This window comes from Aythya ferina (assembly GCF_964211825.1).
Source record: "Aythya ferina genome assembly, chromosome: 6".
Lineage (NCBI taxonomy): Eukaryota > Metazoa > Chordata > Aves > Anseriformes > Anatidae > Aythya > Aythya ferina.
The window spans coordinates 11591474-11611066 of record NC_140303.1 but is presented as its reverse complement, the minus strand read 5'-3'; the positions used below and the strand labels follow the sequence as shown (position 1 = coordinate 11611066).

At 45.2% G+C, this 19593-nt stretch overlaps 1 protein-coding gene across 1 annotated transcript in view; it reads left to right on the top strand.

Moving 5' to 3' along the window:
- LOC311438935 (uncharacterized protein) overlaps nt 1–18856 on the top strand; it is a 75006-nt gene extending 56150 nt beyond the window's left edge. The window contains exons 16-19 of the mRNA XM_084524017.1: nt 14206–14427; nt 15378–15498; nt 15921–16084; nt 16822–18856. Of these exons, the coding sequence (XP_084380143.1) occupies nt 14206–14283 (78 nt within the window). The 3' untranslated portion in view covers nt 14284–14427; nt 15378–15498; nt 15921–16084; nt 16822–18856. The remainder of the gene's footprint in view (nt 1–14205; nt 14428–15377; nt 15499–15920; nt 16085–16821) is intronic.
- The last annotated feature ends 737 nt before the right edge of the window (nt 18857–19593 follow it).

The following is a 19593-nucleotide window of genomic DNA, read 5'->3' as shown; positions in this document are numbered from 1 at the left end:
TGGCCAAGCACCGCTCCAGCAAAACCCTGATGGAGAGGTGCAGCGAGGCTCTGTCCAACCCTGAGCTACTTAGCCCTGATTTATTTACATTACTTATATATATAAGAGAAAAATAAAAGCCCAGCCAGGGCTGAGATTGCCCTTTCCTTGTGGGGTGGGTTCAGAGTGGGGACGTGTTGTCCTGCCCACAAGCCGTGGCTGGCACAGCACGCAGGGGAGCGTGGCGTTTTGCCCAAATTGAACGTGCAGCCCCTTGGTGCCCCCTGGGCCATGTCCAGAGGATGCTCCCGGCAGTTTGGTGGGAGGGGAACACAGCTGCAGCCCTGAGAGGTCTTCCCAGAGGAAACTTTTTGGCCATATAGAGAAAAATGGGGGAAAAGTCTAGTAACTTCAAGTATTTCGGAGTGGGAACTTATTTTGGAGTTTCATTGGCGCAGTAAATATTTGGTCACCTAAGAGATTTCCTGCACATCATTTGTCTTTTAATTGAGCGTTTTGGCTTCATGCTGTAGCTCTTAGTGCATGCAGATAGATTTCCCTTCCAGATCAAAAAGGAACAAAACCAGCCATGCACCCTCGTGTTTCATGCCTGCTTACAGGTGGGCTTTTGCACACATGAAATAAATCAGGGCTGCAGTGAGTGGGGAGGTCTTAAAGGTTTGCTGTAGACTCCTTTTAGTGTGCTTATGTGTCAAAAGTGCCACCCAACTGCTAGCAGAAATCTTGCCTCATCCAGTCTAAAATCCCTTAATGGCTGCACGCAGCGCAAAGAAAACAGCAAATGCTCTCTGGTGATCTTTGGGCGAGCAGTCCTGCTTCAGACAGAGGGCCCGCAGAAGGACTTTTCCACTCGAAAGCTCATCTGGTTATTTTACCCAGTGACATCCTTTGGGCTAAGGGAAGAGGGACCTCGCTCTGCAAAGGCTCAGCTATCCAGGCTGCAATAACACTGCTCTACGCGTAACAGATAACAAGGGCTTCCAAGGCAATGAGTTTGAATGAATTTGAAAAGTTGCCCATCGCTTACAAAAACAAAACTTGAGTCAAAAAGGGGAGGAAAGTTGTCAAATGCCTTCTTTACTTCCCTCCGTGTGACAGCACAGGCCCCTCTGTGCTGTACATGGCAATAGCAAGTCCATAAAATGTGCATTAGGCAGAGATATTTTGGGAGGAAAATCCCAGCACCAAACATCTGCTCCTCGGTTTCCCGTGGCCAAAAAGTATAGGTCAGGCTTAGCTGGAGTCGAAGTGCTTTTTACATCCTGCTCCTCCAAGCAGCTCTGTGCAAGCTCAGCGTTGAGCAAGGGGAGAGTCTGCACACTTCAAATTAAACACACGCACCAGCATCAGTGCACAGGGTTTGAGTTAAAGCAAATGACAGGGTCTGGACCAGACCTCGCTCAAAAAGCTAATAAGCTTCTGCCCTGATGGCTGCCTTTGTGTTTAACGTGAAGACAATGTGCAGAAATGGCCCTTGACAGTGCACAGTTGGTACCTGTTGCCCCTCTCTGCAGCAAAGCCATCTAAAACTAACTACCTGTCCCTCCCCAGCTACCAGGCTCCGTTTTAATGGAGCCTCTGTGGGGAGGTCAAAGACTCCCCGTAGGGGAGATTATTACTGAATAAATCAGAGCAGCTCCAAGTGAGCAGCTTTTTTCCATTAGAGATCGGATATCACCAGCTCCGTCCTGCTTCGCGTGCTAGGGTAAGGGGAGGCTGCAGCAAAACATGTGTTTGCTCTGCAAAACGGTGGTGGATGTGGCATTCAAAAAAAAATAATAAAAAAATAAGGTTTTTGGCCACACGTGGAAGTGAATAATTTAGTGAGTTTGACTTAATGATTTCGTGGGTTTGATTTTTAGAATAATTTAAATGGGCACTGGGTGTAAGCTTCTCTAAATTTCCCTCCCCTCTGCTCCATTGCAAGTTGTCTATAAAGCAATCATCCACTTGCTCATCTTTGGGAAAGGTTTATGAGAACATATTGCGGCCTCATCTTTGCTTGTGAGTAGTTCCCTGCAGGTCTGAGCCATGTACCTCCTTCCCCCAGCCTCCCCAGGAAAATCAAAGGGTAAAAAGAAACAAAAACGCCTCGGTCCTTTGGAAAAGTCAAGGCTGGCCCAGCTTCATGGGCTCTGAGAGCTCCTGTTCTGGGAAAAATGAGGCAGGTTCAAGGATGCTGGGTATGGAAGATGAGTAAACTGGAAGAACAATAAAAGCGAGGGAACGGAGCGAAGGGCAAACAGAGCAAAAGCCGTGTGTAATGCTTCTTTGAATCATCTGGGTCCGAAAGGCTTCTAAATATAACAAATACTGAAAGCTTTAATCCTGTCCAGTATAAACAACAACAAAGAGAATTTTTTTTCCTGCCTGGCAGAGAAATAGGAAAAAATTCCATTCAGATCCCACAGGCAAATTAAGGACAGGACAAAATCCTGCCCCACGTGGTGGCACGGCCCTTCCTAACCCCTCGGGCTGCTCAGGGTGATGGCTCTGCTCCCCAGCTCACGCTGGGAATATCCCAGCATCTGCAGAGCTACTCCTGCTGGAAAGAGCATGCAGCAAAGCCCACCCTATATCTTCAGCAAACCCTTTTAAGGCTGCATCCCAAGCCAGGGATTTTGCCTTACCGAAGGAGCACAGGGCTGAGGAAATTTGCAGGGGTAACATCTGGCCGCTTGGAGCAGCTGCAATATTTTTAACTGCGTGTGGTTGTCCATGAGAACTGGAGAGACCCTGCCCCAAACAGCGTCAGCTCGGAGTTATAACAAGGTTTTTTTTTTTTCCTGTGTGAATGGGAAACACAACTCGAGCAAAGGGGATGGTGGTGTGTGGCCCAGGGCGGGGTGAAGCACTGCTGAAACTGTGGAGGGGATGAGGCATTGAGTATCTTAGTCCCAAAATCTGTTTTGGGGCCAGGTTCTGTGACCCCGATCAATAATGAGATGTCTGTCCTCCTCGTGCAGTGGGTGGCATTAGGTACCAGCATGAAACACGTTGTGCTTCTGCAGGGGGACACCTTTTCCTGTAAGGGGACACATTGTCCACTTGGGATATGTTATCCATCCCATGGTGAAGGCAGAGAAGAGGGTCTGACCTCCAGGGAGGAATCCAGTACGCGAGTAACCCACTGTAAAGGTTAAACACCGCATGCTGTGAGCTTAATAAAGAGCTCCCTTGATAGAGGCAGTGCTTAAAAATGAATCGGATTCAATTGCAAAAGCCCTAGTGTGATACAGAAGAAATCTGGGAGTGGAGGAGCAGCTCGTTAGCTGGTAAAAACTGCCACAGCCCTGTCGATAGGGGTGGAATAGTAAGGGGTTACACCAGAAAACTAAGGCAGAAGGTATGTGAAAGAGGCAGCAGCCAGCAGAAGCTTGTGACCTGCTGTGGACTCAGCTGGGTAAAGAAATCCCTGAAAAATGAACGCAGGAATTTAAGGGTCTTTTCGTGTCATCTATTTTTGATGTCCCAGAGCCGACGGTGGGAACGCTACCTTGATATTTCCGGCCTATCTGGACCAGGGAGGGTAGCGTTAGGAACAGATGAGCTGCTGCTGTAAAACACAAAACATTGCAAATAAATCGTGTTTGCAATAGTGCAGATGTTGGCGTGTTAATAGCACTGAAAGAAATTTACAATGCACGTAAACTCCTCATTCCAGCACGATGAATTCAGGCCTGGAATAAACTACCAGGTAGGGATAAAGAGCCAAATGTAGGCTGCTCTTTGCTGTGCAATGCACTGTTAGGCTGTGGGTTTGTCCTGCATTGCAGCAGGCTGCTCACCTGAAGTGCATTTGGCACGTTTGTAGGAGAGAAATCCCCCCAGAGCAAGACATGGCAGCAAGCTCCTGGGAATCAGACAGAAACCTTCATGGAAGAGTGGTGTAAATCAGCTTGGACCTGCAGATCAGGAGCCTCCTCTCCTCTGGGTCCAACACGGCTAGTGATATTTGGCAGTGAGCATTTGCAGTACCACAGATTTTGGAGGACAAGAGAGTAGTAGATGGATGGAAATGTGATTTTTTTTTTCTTTTCTTGTGTTATTTATTTTTTTTTTCCCCAAAAAAAATATCTGGCCAAGACATTATCTAAGCTATAAAGGATAAACAGTGTTAACAAAGCAATGGATAAACAAAGGATGTCAATATGACCTGATTTCTATCAGTATTTGCCAGTATTTAGTCCGCTCCCTGCCATGTGGTGTGGTTTCCTGTTTATACATGGCTTGTAGAAGAGATAGTCACAACAAAAACCATAGCGGTGGGTGTCTGTAATTTATCTCATTCTTAGAGCTAAAGCCAGCCCCCATTGCTGCAGACATGATGGGGTGGCTGGGTTGGACAGCCACCCATGAGCAGGTATTGGACTTGCTTCCCCTCTTGTAGCTGTGTCTTTTTAGGGTCTGAAATCATTCAGTTAATTCAAACAAGGGAGAAAATGTCATTTGCTGACAAGAAAAAAAAAATTACAGGAAATTATTTCTCTGTAATTTTTGTAGCTTCTTGTTTGACATCTGATGACAAGCGTCTCTGGAGTCAATCTCGGGAACACATGTACAGAGCTGTTTGAGGATAACTTCTGCTTTATCGCCTGTAATAATTTATACTCCCAAGGCTGCTTATCTTTTGCTGACTGGTGGGACCCCTACATGCACGCTGAGCTTCTGTAATTAACCTTCTTCCAGAAGACAGATACTTTCAGTGCCTCCTGTGGTGCTCTTGACAAGAGACATCTCGATTCGTCAGTCATCACATCCCCAGCGTGGCAGAGGGAATCTGCACAGACCTTCACATTTCGCAGAAAGAACATGAAAAACTCATGTAGTTTTGGTCTGGGGGGCCTAAAAGAAAGAAAAAAGTCCCTGTGGGATTACGGTGATGTAAGGCTGGGGTGCGAAGCCTCTCGGAAACTCCCAGCCCCAGTCTGTGCTGCTCCTGAAATGTTGGTAGGACTTGTGGGGATGACCACCATGGGGTGCTGTTGGTTTTAAAGATAGAGCCATATACTCATAGGATCATTAGATTGGAAAAGACCTCCAAGATCGTCAAGTCCTGACTCTCAGAGCAATCAAAGTAGTTGTCTACAGATGCGGATGACCATTAAAACAGGGTGAGTGTATATCTGGTGTTTCCCCCCCTGCTCTTCTTCCTGGGCTGGATGCAATTTCTCCATATTTAGTCCTCAACGCATGAACCTGTGCAGACCTCACAGCGTGATCACCATGTTCTGGCAGTGCTCACTGTAGAGGGACACCCTGGGATGTGGGGAGCAGACGTTCCCCAGACCCTTCCCGGCTCTGTGTTAGGTCCATCTGCACGTGGGCTGTGCAATCCTTCCCATCCACATGATCCCAGCTCAGGAAATGCCAGGAGAGAGTTACGTGGTTACAGCTTCTCCTTTTGGCTTTTACTGTCTGGAAAGGGAATGAAAAAGGTATAATGAACCAAAGATATCACAGCAGTGAAACTTGCTTTAAAGCACAAAAAGAGATGCTGTTATGTGGGTCCCTTTCTTGAAAATTAAGTACACCTGACTCCTGGTCCCACCCCAGAGTACCAAAACACTTCCATCTTCACATTCACGGTGGGAGCCAAGCATGAAATCGAGCTTCAGACTAGAGCTGCCTCACGGTTTGGCAATGCTCTTGCTGGATGACAGAAGAGTAAAATAAGGAAAAATTATTTATTTATTTATTTTAACCTTAAATGTTGAGCTATGTGGTGAGAGCTGCTGTTATTGCCTTACATATTCCATGCTTTGTTTACCTTTGTGTCACTCTAGTGAGCATTCTGAATCTATTTTAGAGGCATATAAAGCATTTCCTGTTTGTTCCTATTTTAACGGACTTGATGAGAATTCCCATATAAAGAAGGGGCTCCAAAATAGAGGGTTTATCTTGCTGTTTCCAGGGAGGTGAAAGGTTTCTGTTTTCCTGGGTACCCTGAGACGATGCTGTGCACTTATCCACAGAAGCATGCGCTTGAAGAAAGGCGGTGGCCAGGTACAGACACAGGTTGGATGACGTTTTTTCTTCTGAGACACCCGTTGAATACAAGCAGACCAATGTTACCCCTGCCAAGTGGCTTTAATGTGGTATCATCAATCTATACCAAAATCAGTTCGCATTGTGCCACTGCAAGACATAGCTTCGACAGGATCATTTGTGAAAGTCTAAATCAGGAGACAAAAAGGCAGTAGAGCTGTCAAGCCACCGCCAGTCCATTTCTTCCTCAACAAGAGCCAGGGTTATGGCTTGAATGACGGATTAGTTTATATATTACAGAAAGCCCTGGAAAAACAAGTGACTGAGAACACCAAGAACATCATCATCTTGGAGGGCTTTCTCCATGGAGCTTCCTTGAGAGAAGACCCCTATGGGGAGGAAGCAAGGAGCAGACAGACAGACACACAGTGGCCATCCCTTCCTTAAGGAATGGGGTGAAAAACAGAAGAAAAGGCTGGCGCAATGCTCAGGAGGGATTATCCACCCGGCCGAGGCCAGATGCAGTCATGGGGGCAAGGCTAAAGCCCGAGATTTTAGCTCTGAATGAATCTTGGGCTGGGATCCTTGCAACCACAAGTTCAAAGGTCACTCTTTTGTTTGGCGTGCGCTGCATTAATTTGTCAAGTTTTATCTCTCCCTGCTACCCAAGCAGCTGCAGCGTGTGTAAAATGCTCCCGGGTCCTCCAGCCTTCAGCTGGAAAAGCAACAAAAGCAGGGGCCTGCAGCCTTTTTCATGTAAATGCTTGTTAGAGGCATAATTGTCTCGCAAACCCAACTAAAGGCACTTAAATGGCTTTAAAGGGTCGCAGCTAGGTGCTTTTGACAGCCGCCGTGACAGCTCCAGTCCTACCGAGCTTGTCCTGGCATCCGTGTGCTCGTCACAAGGGTTTTACTATCAAACTGAGCCTTTTTAATTGCTTAACATCAGCTAAAAGACACTTAAGATGAAGTAATTTCTTTTTTATTTTCCTACCCAGGCTCTGCTGATCAATGTCAGATGAGATCACCTGCATTTTATTTGGGGGTCAAAGGAAAAATTGGCAACATCCACCTTGGGCTTTTTTTTTTTTTTTTCCTCTTTGAACAGGGTGGGATTTCTGCAGAACAATTAACATTCATTTGCTAAGTGTTTTTGCAAGCATGTTTACAAGAAATGCAAATACCCCAGGACTATGGTGTTTTTGTTTTCTAAGGTTCACCTAAAATGAGTCCCTGATGCCGTGGAGGCTTTATGTACGCCTTTAGCTCTCAGCTCATGGCGAAGCTATGTGGATGGCTGCGTGCTTGAAGCTGTATGTTTCTGCAAGCCTCAGCGCTGAGATGTAGGGATCTTAAGCTTTCTGAAAAAGCTCTTGTATCACAGCTTAAAAATAGAGGCTGTTTAGACCTATCGGGGTGTTGTGGAAGGGAATTTCAGTGCAGTGCAGCCGTCCTAGTGGATAAAGCGAGTCTCTGATGTCAGTCTCCCACTAAGATAACCCAAGGGCACTGACGCCTCCAGGACTGTATTGTTTCACAGCAAACTGTCTGCTCACAGAGCAAACATGATAGTGGAGTGTTGATTTATGAAGTGGTGGCCAATTTCCTGACCAGAAGCAGCAGAGACATTTTGCATTTGAAACACGACGGTCTGCCGGGGCTCCGTAGGGTTCAGCCTTGACCATGTTTCAGGATCTGCACTTCCCACATGGATCTGGGGTTCTCAAACCCAGTGAGAGTCACCAGGAGATGAGGGGACATCAAATGGGTTCCTCTTGCCTCTCTCCAAATGCCTGGTTTTCATTTAGCTTGTAGGTACAGAGTGCCAGTGAGACAGCTCTCCTCCCTCTGTTGGCTTTGCGTGAAGCTGGCCAACACATCCAGGAGGGTTTGTGGGAGGACAGGCAAATGAACATAAGGTTTCCCTCGGAAATGAAGTTAAAACTGCATTTACTCCTTTCAAAACCAATTAATGGACTTCAAAGAGTAAAACCAGTGGATGGCCTGGGCTGTGGAAAATATTGGGATATGATGGTGAGAAGGGATAAATTTAGCAGGATGGGACAAGCCAACCTGAAGACCCCATCCCACATCACAAAAATAGCCCCTTGAGGGCATTCACTTGGAAAGTCTTTGCTTAATTGCAGTCTAATTGCTGTTGTGGGTGCAGTTCTCATGCCTTTTGAAGATGTCTTGAGACTAGCCAGTGGAAAACTGCTCTAAAACATGTTTTTTTAAGATATCGGGCCAAGCCAAACGAAATATGCCAGGCAGTCATGGAAATGATTGGAGCCTCAAGATATCAAGATGCAGGGACAAGGAAGCGCATATCTTGTTCCCTCAAGTGGGGAGAATTAACCACATGTGAACAGGGATGTTGAGAGTCCTGGAAATAGTCACAGGGATGGCAGCAGCAAGCACAGCCACGGTTTAACCCCTGCCCTTTTTTACTTCATACCTCAGAGCAAAGAAACTTCTGCTTGCAAGATGATGGCTCCATGATCACCCAAATCCCCATCCAGGGCTGAAGGTGCTGTATCCACCACGGGCACGGCAGCAGGTCAGGCTCCAGCAGAGGTGCATTAATAAAATCACCCTTGTTCAAGGTTACGGTGCAAGCTGATTGCTTCTGATTAGGGATTTGTATTCAGTTGTGACATCCTGCAATTTTTATTGCCTTTACGGTAATAATTGCAAATAATAAAATGACAAATTATTGTAATTAAATTTTAATTAATTACAAATCCATTACTTTTAAGTTTATTCATGGTAGAGACAATGATACTGAAAACAATTCATTAAAGCACTTGATATGTAAATTGTGAAGTAAAGCATTAATATCAGGCAGCTCATATATTCACTTTCTGCTACGCAGCAGAGAATTTGTACAAGGAAAGGCACTTCTCCTGGATCATTTTAGCAGTTTGCTTGAAGGAGAAGAAAAACACTAGGTACTCTCGAGCTGAAATTGTTCCCAAAGTCAGGTTCTGCATCCTCTAAAGCAAAACACTGAGCAAGGAAAAAGGGAGAGTGCTGCCTGCTGCTGTGCAGGGCTGATCATTTTAACAGCCTTGTGGGGACGTGGCAGTCCTGCCGTGGGATGAGACTTTATAAAAACATTGCTGCTGGCCAGGTTTCCTGGTCACAGCATTGGCAGGGCAGCTGTTTGGGCTTCTTCTCTGAAAAGTGCACAAAAAAGGACCTGGATTCAACAGCAGCAAATGGTGCAAGGAACACCAAGCAAGGTATTTTTGAGGGACGCATCTCTGCCCAGTGTCCTTCCCCTGCGATACTCTTCTGCAGGGGCAAATCTCCTCTCCACGCGTATTTTTTTCTAGCTTTGGCCATCTAATGAAGGAAGAAGTTCTTCTTTCAAGGGGGAAGACAGGAATAAAGGGGAGACGTGATCAGACAGCAAGGCACCTCCTGCTCGGACAAGGAGAGCCTAAAGCAGGGAGGCACACCCAAGGTTAATAACACGCTGCTCCACCAGCTTCTATCTAATCTTGGAAAATGTCCTGTGCTGCAAAGAAAAATGGGAAAGTGATTATGTGACATGAAATAAGGTCTTGCTGTACTGTCTAGACAGCTTTAAAAAACATCAAGCTAGGGTGTTCCTATTTATGAAAAATGCAGCTGTACTCCTGCCTTCCTCAAGCGAGAGAAGAAAGCGGTGCACTTGAGGTCATTTGGCTGTGACACGCTCTCTGTGCCTGTCCGTGGGGATTTATTCCTCTCTCTTTATTCTCTCTTCCTTTCTTCATTTTGCCCCCAGTGCTGCACAGCTTGTGCTTCCAACCCTGTGCCCTGGTGCAGCTGGGTGCTGAGCCAGGCTATTGCACCCGCAGGAAGGCTGCTGGGTGCCAACCTGTGCATTTTTACTGCAGCATTGCCCTCAGGATCATTTCCCTGAGCAAAACTGCAAGCAGCCTTCAGACCCTTAATCGAGTCTCTTATAGCCTCTCTTAAATTAGAAGCATTTCATCTGCCCTGGATGCAACCTCAGCAATTCCCTCCCCATGATTTTTAGCCACGATAAATTATTCATAGGGTTTGAACATTTTTTTTTTTTCTGACGGGGTCTATGTGGGTGGAATCTGAACCCCAAATGGCCACCCGACACCCCATGCCAATCGCAGCCAGCACCAGCTTGCTGCCAACGTTCAGCCCTGGGTGCCCCGAGAAACCTATTGATCATGGCTCTGTGTCCTACAAAAGGGAGAAATGGGTCAGCAGATATGTTAATCCCAGCTTGATCTAACGTCTTCGGGACAGGTGGCAACCTTCATTTAATGGAACAATGAGATCATTAGGAATTCATAATGAACCGTGCTGCGGCCATGAAAGTAGGTCACACTTACCCCAGGAAGACTTCAAAATGAGCCTGTCCCCATTCATGTGCCGCAGCAGAGATGGCTGGGGGCAGACTGACAACTCTGCCTTGGGATTTGCTAACCAGACAATTTTAGGAACGAAAAGGGGCAAGCGCTGTGGACATGAAATGAGTTCTATTACCCCAAGCAGTATGATGACTTTCAGCTGTGGGCTGATTCAGCTTCAGGTGTCATTTCTCGCTGGCCATGGGCTGTAGCCCTGCTGCCCTGGGTGGGTCAGGAGGGTGGGAAGTTTGGGAAGAAGCAAGCATTTGCCAAGCCAAGTCCCCGGTCAGTGTCTGTAACCACCCTGGAGAGATCCACCCTTCACTCATCCACAAGGGATGCTTTGTCCACCTCCAGGTAATCTGCGGGTAACCCTGCTTCTGGATCCTTAAAGCCTCCCAAAAGCTCTCTCAGGGTGGAACCTTTATTGTTTAGTTGAAGGCTTCTGGATGCTTTGTCCATGGGGATCAGGGTTGACGTTTGGGTGCCTCTGGGGCTGATGTGGTGCCCCACACCATGTCCATGTAGCTAGCCCAGACCCAAGTGACTTTTGGTCACTTTACAGCATATGAAAGACAAGCCTCACCTTTTTTTTTTTAACCCTTTCATCCTTTATTTGTTTTCCTTTATTTATTTTTAAATGAATAAAAGGATAAGAAGAGGGAACAAAAGGTAAAATAGGACATTGCACAAGATGCCAAATCTTATTCTTGTTTGGGGTTTCAAACTGTTTTGCCCTCCCTTGCCAGGAAGATGTTACTGGTAAGAAGTCACCCCACGGTGACCTGACATCCAGACCATTCCCAACAGGGCTGGCTGATAATGGGCAGAGTTACAGAAAGCAGAGATCTCCCATGCCCAGGACACACAGAGCAGTCCTTCAATCCTGCCTAAGGTCCCAAGCCTTGAAAATCAAATATGCTGCACGTCAGCAAATCATTTTGCTCCCTGAACTTTTTCTTCACTCCTATTGACCCCTGCAGATGAAACCCAAGTGGTTGTGATGGGTCTGTGAATCTGAAAAGCTTCTTTTCTTCCTTCCACCTCCTTCTGCCCCCAAATCTTGACATGCTTACAGCCCTGTGTGACCTTATTAACCACCAAGGAAGCGGTCTGCTGCCCTGTGGGAGGAGCATGGGCAGGCTGGGGAGTGGGGAGGAGAGAGCTTTGCTCAGCTAGCAGAAGCCCCAGGGTTGAAGATAGGAAAGGTTACGAAAATATTTTGCCAAAGATGCAATAAGAGGTAGGTTATTTTTCAGAGGGTTATTTTATTTTATTTTATTTTAAAGGGGTATTTGAAGCAGGCATTTTATAAACATTTATACACAAGAAACTGTTAAAATAACACCTGGGGGCTGGTTTGAGCTCCTCCAGGAAGCTAGGGCAGCACTCAGCCACCTCATGAACTTCGTGTTGCTTCCGAGGATCCCTAGGAGCAAGGTTCACAAATTTCCCATATTATTTCAGCTTTTGCCATGGCAGTGTGAGCGACCCCCCACATCTGCCCAAGCTGCTCCAGGCACTGTGTGGGATGCACCATGTACAACTTTCATCATGTCCATGTTGCTTGGTCTGTTTCTTGGGGTGCATCCTTCCTTTCCTCTCCCGGTTTTTCTGTTTTCACTCACATTTTCCATACCTCTCTTCACACACACATGGCTCCAGGCTTTCTTTCTGTACGTGCTCAGGCACTGTCTGAGCCACTTCATGAAGACTTTCTGCTCCCACCCTGCCAGCTGGAGTCTGGAGATAATTTGCTGGAAGAATGGAAAAGAAGCTAGAAAATGCTTCAGGTCATTTCCCTGCAAAAATGGGCCTCCATGAGTGAAAGGATAACCCTGGAGGGGGCCGTGGAGATATGCAACCCAGTGGGGCTTCATGAGGGGGCTCTGGCTGGGGACATGCTTTGGGGATACACGTGAGGATGAAAGGGAAAATGGAGCTGGGATCTGTTAATGATGGAGGAGTACTTCTCCCCTTATTAGAACGGGCTGATTTCTTTCGATTATTCAGGATAGGGCAGCCTAAATATGTACCCAATTCTGTTACTCACTCATTTAAAATAAATGTCTTTCTTTTGGGGAAGGCAAGAGGAGCTCCCAGCCCCTGGCCGTGAACAAGGCAAGAAGGCTGTCCGCTGCAGTGCCAGCCCCTGACCTCAGCCCTGAGGACTTAAACAAAACGTCACGGCGTAACGCAAACATCACACCAGGCCAGGCAGCTGATAAGAAATCACCTCTTGCTTTTAATGAGGAAGCTTGACACAGCCTTAAAAAGTGTTCAGGAAAAAAGGAAAACATTTCAAAGAGAGCCTTGAAATGGAGCGTTTTCAGTTCTTGAAAAAGCACAAAGTATGGTTCATGTCAGTAAACATTTTCAACTTCCTCTTAAAAAATGTAACAACTGTGAAATTTAAATCAAAAGGGAAAAACTTTCTGTCAGTGTACAATGACTCAAGTCTAGCCTGCTCTTGAGAAGTTTCTACCAGCAAGGAAGCCCCATGTGGGTTGCAAGAGTAAGATTTTTAGTTTTTCCCCTTATGATTTAACTTTAAATATTCTGAGCAACCAAAAACAGTTAGTAGTGTTTCACCCAATCCAAGGAGACCCAGAGATGTTGAAGTGGTTCTTCAGGGGCCCAACCAGAAATGTAGGTTCTGATGCTTGATGGACTTGCTGGATGCTATTCATGCCTCAAGGCAACTGTTGTATTGCTGGATATTTTCCCAACCTGTCTCAACGAACTGTGGGACCAGCTGGGAGGAAGGTATTGTTCATTTATTTAGAGATCTCCCCTTGAAATTCTGACGTCTAAACGGAGATTTTAGTAAAAGGGTGATTTGAAAGGCCAGTTCCAGCATCAACGTGTCAGGGATTCATGGGAGCTCTCCAAGGTCTGCCTGGAGTGACCCATTCCAACCTTGACCAAGGCTTGACCAGGATGGCCTGAAACCCTGCTACCCCTTGTGCACACAAAGAGCTTATAGTTAAAAGTAGTGGGGTGATGCTGGTGGGCTCTTTTTAGCTTTAAGATTGTTTATTTAAAAAGTAAATAAAACTTGAGGTTATTTTTTCAAATATGATAAATAGAAAGCACTGGTTCCTGGTGCCTTTCTGCTAGAGTTTTTGTAGCAGCTGGGTTTTGTCCTATCCTGGCAATGTAGTCTCACAGTAATAAATCTTACACCTCAATGGTGTAAGTTTTGTGATCACTCACTTTTGTGATCACACAAAAGGGTCACAGCAGCTTGGCTGATGTGTCAGAAGAAACCTCTTACCTTCCTCTTGCTTTTTGCACCCGGACAGCCAAATTATTGTTTCTTCATTTTCAATGAGCACCCTTGAGGTACACAGGTGAGAGAAACTGTTCCACTGCTTTGCCACTCACAGTAGTTGGAAAGACGATATATATATAAATAAATAATAATAATAATAAATATATATATATAAATAAATAAAAACTAGTTAAAACAGTTATACAAAGCTTGAGTAAGATAGGAAGAGTCTTACAGTATGCAGTGTTGACAAGTGGAGTGCTAAAGCTGCTTCCAAAACACACACATGGGAGGGTAGCTCTAGCTGTTTATCTCATGTGAAATTGGCAAATTCTTTATATTGTTGTTGAATTATGTTTCCTTTTTGCATGCACATGGAGACTTTGAGTGATGTTATCTTACCTTCTTTTTTCATTCTTGGTGGGGCAAGAATTCATTCTGGCAACCTTCCTGCAAGCTCAGCCCCTCTATAAAGATAAAAATTGGCAGCAGACTCCCACAGCTAGTATGCTGGTGTGGTAAGAGTGGAGTCCAAGGCTGTGGTTTCCTGTCATTGTCGTGCAGGCAAAGCTAGACACCTCCGTGAAGGCGTTCATCCTCAAACATCCTCAAACTTGTAATATCTTCTCTGCAGAAGAATGAACAAGATGATCCCTACAGGCCTGCACATCCATGGCGTTCCCACAGGAGTGAGGGAAGGAGTGGACTACCTGGGGAGGTGACCAAGCCCATCTGGAAACTTCTTGCTTTTTTCACAAGAAAATGAGAAAGACAAAAACCTTTCCTGTAAGTGATTCACTCAAAACTTTCTGTGCAACTTGGGACAATCCATTTTCTTTTGATGTTATGGTTAGTTAATCCTTCTGGATTTTGTTTTAATAGTATGCTAGTTTGGGAAGAAAGAAGTCTTTTGAAGAACACCATGTTTCCACTTCTCCAAGAATGTGTTTCCCTTTATACCAAACAACTGGTTGACAATTTCAACTCATATGCATAAATAGATTTCATCTCCAAATTGGATTTTTTTTCAGCAGTTACCATTTGCTGAAAATAATTTGCCTTATGCCTGATTTTTTACATGTGCTATACATTTCAGAAGCCAATTTCTGCAATAGCCCCTAAATTTCATCAGACTTTGGGCAGTCTACCATACATGCTGGCAGTTAAACCTGGTTACATCGCTTCACAGACAGTGGTGAAATTTAATATAAATTCATAATTTATAGGACATACAGACAGAGAAGGCATTTTGTGGTCCTGTTCAACACTTTGATGTCAATGAGAATTCTTCCTCTATGGGCATTTTGGATGAAGACCTTAGAGAAATAATATATATATATGTATTTTTAAATGTTTACATCTGGGGACGTACAGACAAGTCTAGCTTAGATGTGCATTTTATTAACCAGATGGCAATGTCTTATTTACATTTGCCGTATAAAAACATCTGTGCTTAAACTGGGGAGATGCTGTCTCTTGCTACAGTTGGGAGTTTGGCTACAGGGGGTGTAGCATTGCTTTTGTTAACATCCAATTTTCCTCACTCGTCAGAGCTGAATATGTAACACTTGTTTTATTTAACCTTGTTCTAATTAAAGGGTTACAAAGCTGCAGTTGGCTCTTTCTGCATTATTTTGCTGGTACTCTGGATTTTGCTGCCTTTAAACAAAACTGAAATCTCTTGCCTTGTTTTCCCTTGATATTGAACTCACATTTTACCTCTATTTTTATCCCAGAGATATCTCAGAGTTTATCTCTGTGTAGCCTTCTCCACCACTAAATAATTCCTTTTCCTCTTTGGTGTGAAATCCTGGATATGAAGAAGTCAATGAAAGTCTTGACATCAGCTTCAAGAAGGTCAGAGTTTCTCCCTGGGTGTTTATTTTCTTTAAGCGCTCATAGCCTGTTATTCTGTCCAATCCTTCCTCGAGCCAAGTTCAACACCTCCATTTCCACCATTGCTGTTGTTCTTCTATGAACTCCCCTGCAAATTATAGCATTGGGTGCACAGAAAGGAACGTGCTGTTTCAGGTGTTCTCTAACCAGTAACCTCATAGAAATAGAATTTTTCTCTTACTGACTGCTCAATCTTCTTTTTTCTTTTATGTTCCTTTTTTTCTTTTTCTCCCTTGTTTTACTGCCATATCATGTTGCATTTTCATGTCGTTAATAAAGACATAAAAAAAAAAATAGACCTAACACTGACCTCCCTATGGAATCCACCAGCTCTGCCAATAATATACTCTGTTGGTTGTCTTTTTGCTTTTTCTCCCATCTAGCTCTTAGCCTTCATGGACTGTTCTCATCCAAGCCAGTTTGAATTAATCTCGTGTGATGTGAAGAGACACCGTACTGGAGGCTTCACCATGGTAAAAATCAGAGACATGTGGGAACCAGATGCTGTGTTTTATGAAAATTTTCATAATTTGAAAAGAAATTTGAGGTAAAATTTGTTTTCCTTCTATTTCAAAATGGACTATCAAATTTCCAATTTGCCTGCAAAGTGATTTTTAAAAATCATCCACTGATCAAAATTGTATTATATTGAATTATATTTTATTATGATGATTTGAATTATGTAAACTTTTGTAAAACTTGAATGAAATTGACAAAACACTCTGATAAAATCAAAGCTGTAAACTCTGATAAAATCTACCTTTACTGACGCAACACTCTCAAAAAGCGAGGTAGCTTCACAGAACTTAATTTCCCAGTTAAAAACTTCCTCATGAGAACTGTATAGACTAGCATCAGTAATGTATGACATACAGTTCCTTCCCCCAAACCAACAGGTATTTCTCATTTCCTGGGGAAAAAAAACACACCACCAAAATAACAAAAGACACCACTTTTGCAGTTATGTAGTCTTTCTCATCTTGAAGATCTTCTTCTCGTATCTGCTAGAGAAAACACAAGTCTCTTCAGGAAAGAGGGGGGTACCAACCAGGCTACAATTATCCAATGAGACAAACTTATTCGTGATCCATTCTTTTGCTAATTCACTAGTTTTAGGAACTGAGTTATCATGAGGAATTAATGTGGTTTTACTCTGAGCTGTCTCCTATGTTCCTTTTCCTCGACAGTTTTTAAATTAAAAAATGACCAGCTGTGATATCATGTTTTTGTTCGTTTCGAGCATTTCCTGTTTGCTTTTCATAATTCCAATCCCTTGCTGTTCAGTTCTGAGTCAGCAGTTTGTTTTTATGAAGAGCACTTCATTGCATGCCTCATATGGACAGTCATTAAATCCCATTGATACAGTTACCAGCCCACATGAAACCACTCCAGCCTTTAGGAGGGAGAAGAAAAAACATCTCTGAGATGTATGGAAGAGTTGGTTGTGGGGGCTACCTTTGGAAAAGTGGAAGAAGTGTAAAGCCCTCTCAGTGACCAGAACCCACAGATGTTTTCTTTCCCAAATAGTCTGAAAACATGGTAGCCAACAACTGAAGGCCTCCAAAAGGATGCATTTTAACCATTTTCTTGCAGAATATGTAAAGAGGATGAACCAACGTGTTGCTTGGCTCCTGTGTGTCGGGAGGTAGGAAAAGAGCCCCATATACATGCTGACTGTATGCTCTCAAGGCAAAATGAGAAATTCAGACACTAAACAATGGTAAATCACTGGTGATTTACCTCTTGTCTCTCTACAAATGCCTTTATTGTCTCATTATAGCACCCAAGTCTGTGTTTGCTTGGGAGAATCAAGGGAAATAAGTCAAAGGGGACTGTGCTCTCATTGGCTTCCTACCTCTACGTGGAAGGCATCAGGAGAAAGCAGATCCATCGCATTTGTTTGTAGACCTTGGAAAAAAGCCTGGGAGCAGCAGAATCCCAGGTGATCGGGGGCAAGCTTTTCCCTTGGAGCCGGAGAGAGGAAGAGATGGGAAATGTTCATCACGGGCTGCCCTTTCTTAGGGCTTTCCCATCTCACGGATTTTATTTGTGTGTCGGGATAATTCAAGATTCGCTGGAGCTTGCTTAAAGAGGATTGTGCTGGGAATCTCAGTCGGGGTCAAGGCAGACAGTTTGCTTTGGCAAGCGTGGTGTGAGCATAGCTAGATGACTGGCTGACCACCGCCTTCGCCTCGCCTACGGATGATCCTGCCCATTTACCTTGGGCGATGGCCAGCAGTTCCTGCTAGACTCGTGTTACGGGGCTGTGTTTGAACTCCTCTCCATCATCCAGGCACCCAGATGTGTGGCAGACGCAGACACGCACCGCGCTACAGATGCTATGCGTTGGCTGCAGCTGAGGTAAATATTATTTCTATACCATGATGAGGATGAAATAATATCTCTGGAGGATTTGGAAGAAAGACGGAAGAGACTCGGTTTGTCATGGTCTGCCCTTCGGCTCCTTTTCTTTGGAACACGTTTTTATACAACAAGAAATAAAACAGGAGAAGAAAACACAACCCACTAACGAGGGGGATTTCAACCCGCACGCAAATCCTGGGCAGCTCCTTCCAGGAAAACAGAGCACATTGTTTGTGATGGCATTCCCCACCAAAATGACTCGGGGCCTGACTTGATGCTGAGGAGGAAATTCTACATCTCCAAAGCTGAAAGGTCTGCACGCTTTCATCCCTTGCCTCCACTGGTTCCCACGCATGCCTTGCTGAGGGACGAAGGGAGGGAGAGGGTGGTGGAGAGCAAGGAGATAAACTGGACCTCGGGATGCTCCACCTCTGGAGACCGTGAGCCTACATGACACAGCAATGTGAGAGCAGCACAGCCAAGCCATGCAAAAGGAGAGGGGCACATGTTGCACTTACTTATTTTACAGATAGCTGCCCATGGAATGATGCTTGCTCTTGAATTGCACCCAGCTGCTGATGTCCTCAGCTCCTGCCTGGGATAAGGTTTCCCTTCTCTCCCCCTTGTTTTCCCTGTGCTATTAGGATTGCTGCCTCCCCCTCGCCTCACCTCTGAGGAGCTCACAGCTGCTCAGCCCCAGCTTACGCAGAGCCCGACACCGGGGGTCCTCAGCCTGGAGGGGACAGTAGGAAAATACAGACTAAGGTAATTGGTAAAACCCCATCCATAAATTAAAAGTTCAGGCTTGCAGCTCATGTTTTTGAACTCTAAGCACATCTGTTTTCTGTGCCAAAGGCTCTCATTCTAGTAGGAAAACTATAATAATGTCAAAATCCTATTTAACGGGGAAAAAAGAGAATGCGGCAGGAGCGTGAGGTCACTTTGGATCACATTTCTTGCCCCATACCTGGTGCTGTGTGTCACATCCAAAGCACATCACAGCCACAGGAGGACCCTGTCTCTGTCCCCATCCCTATCCCCATAGGCAGCTGTGCCATGGGGATCAAGAGGTAACCAACACCACAACAACGTGCCCTTTCCACCCCCTTCCTCTCTTACCTCTGTGTAAACATACTAAATTACCTGTGGTATCCCACGCCAAGTTTGTAAACAGGGTTTTCTGAAGAAGAGACTGAGGTGTGCCTTGCTGTGAAGGCAGCCAGGGAAAAGGGGAGGGTGTTTCGTGGTTCCCCCTGCCAGATGTGCTCTTCTCCCCTTTCCAGTGCGTCCCTCCTAAAGTTACCCACCGCGAGTAATGCTTTCTCCTCACCCATGTCTTTCTAAAAAGAAATGAAAAAAAATAAAAAAGAAAAAAAAAAAAGAGGAAACCTTCCTGGGCTGCCCACCCTTTAAATAAAACAGAAGCAGGTCACAACCCTTGCTATGACCCCATCCCCCTATTTACAACTGTGCCCTTGGAGCTGGGACACTCAGCACCAAAAGTCCCTCCCAGTCCAGGCTGTAAAGCACCCCTGCTTACACCCCTTTTTTCCTAAGCATCTAAAGCACGGGGGGGGGCTTTTCCACACCCTCTCCTGGTCCTCATCCTCCCAGCCCTGTGAAACCTGAGTCAGGAGCTCAGGTTTTCTCACGCTTCCCATCTCCTCGCTGAGCAAAGCAGCTGTGGGCTCT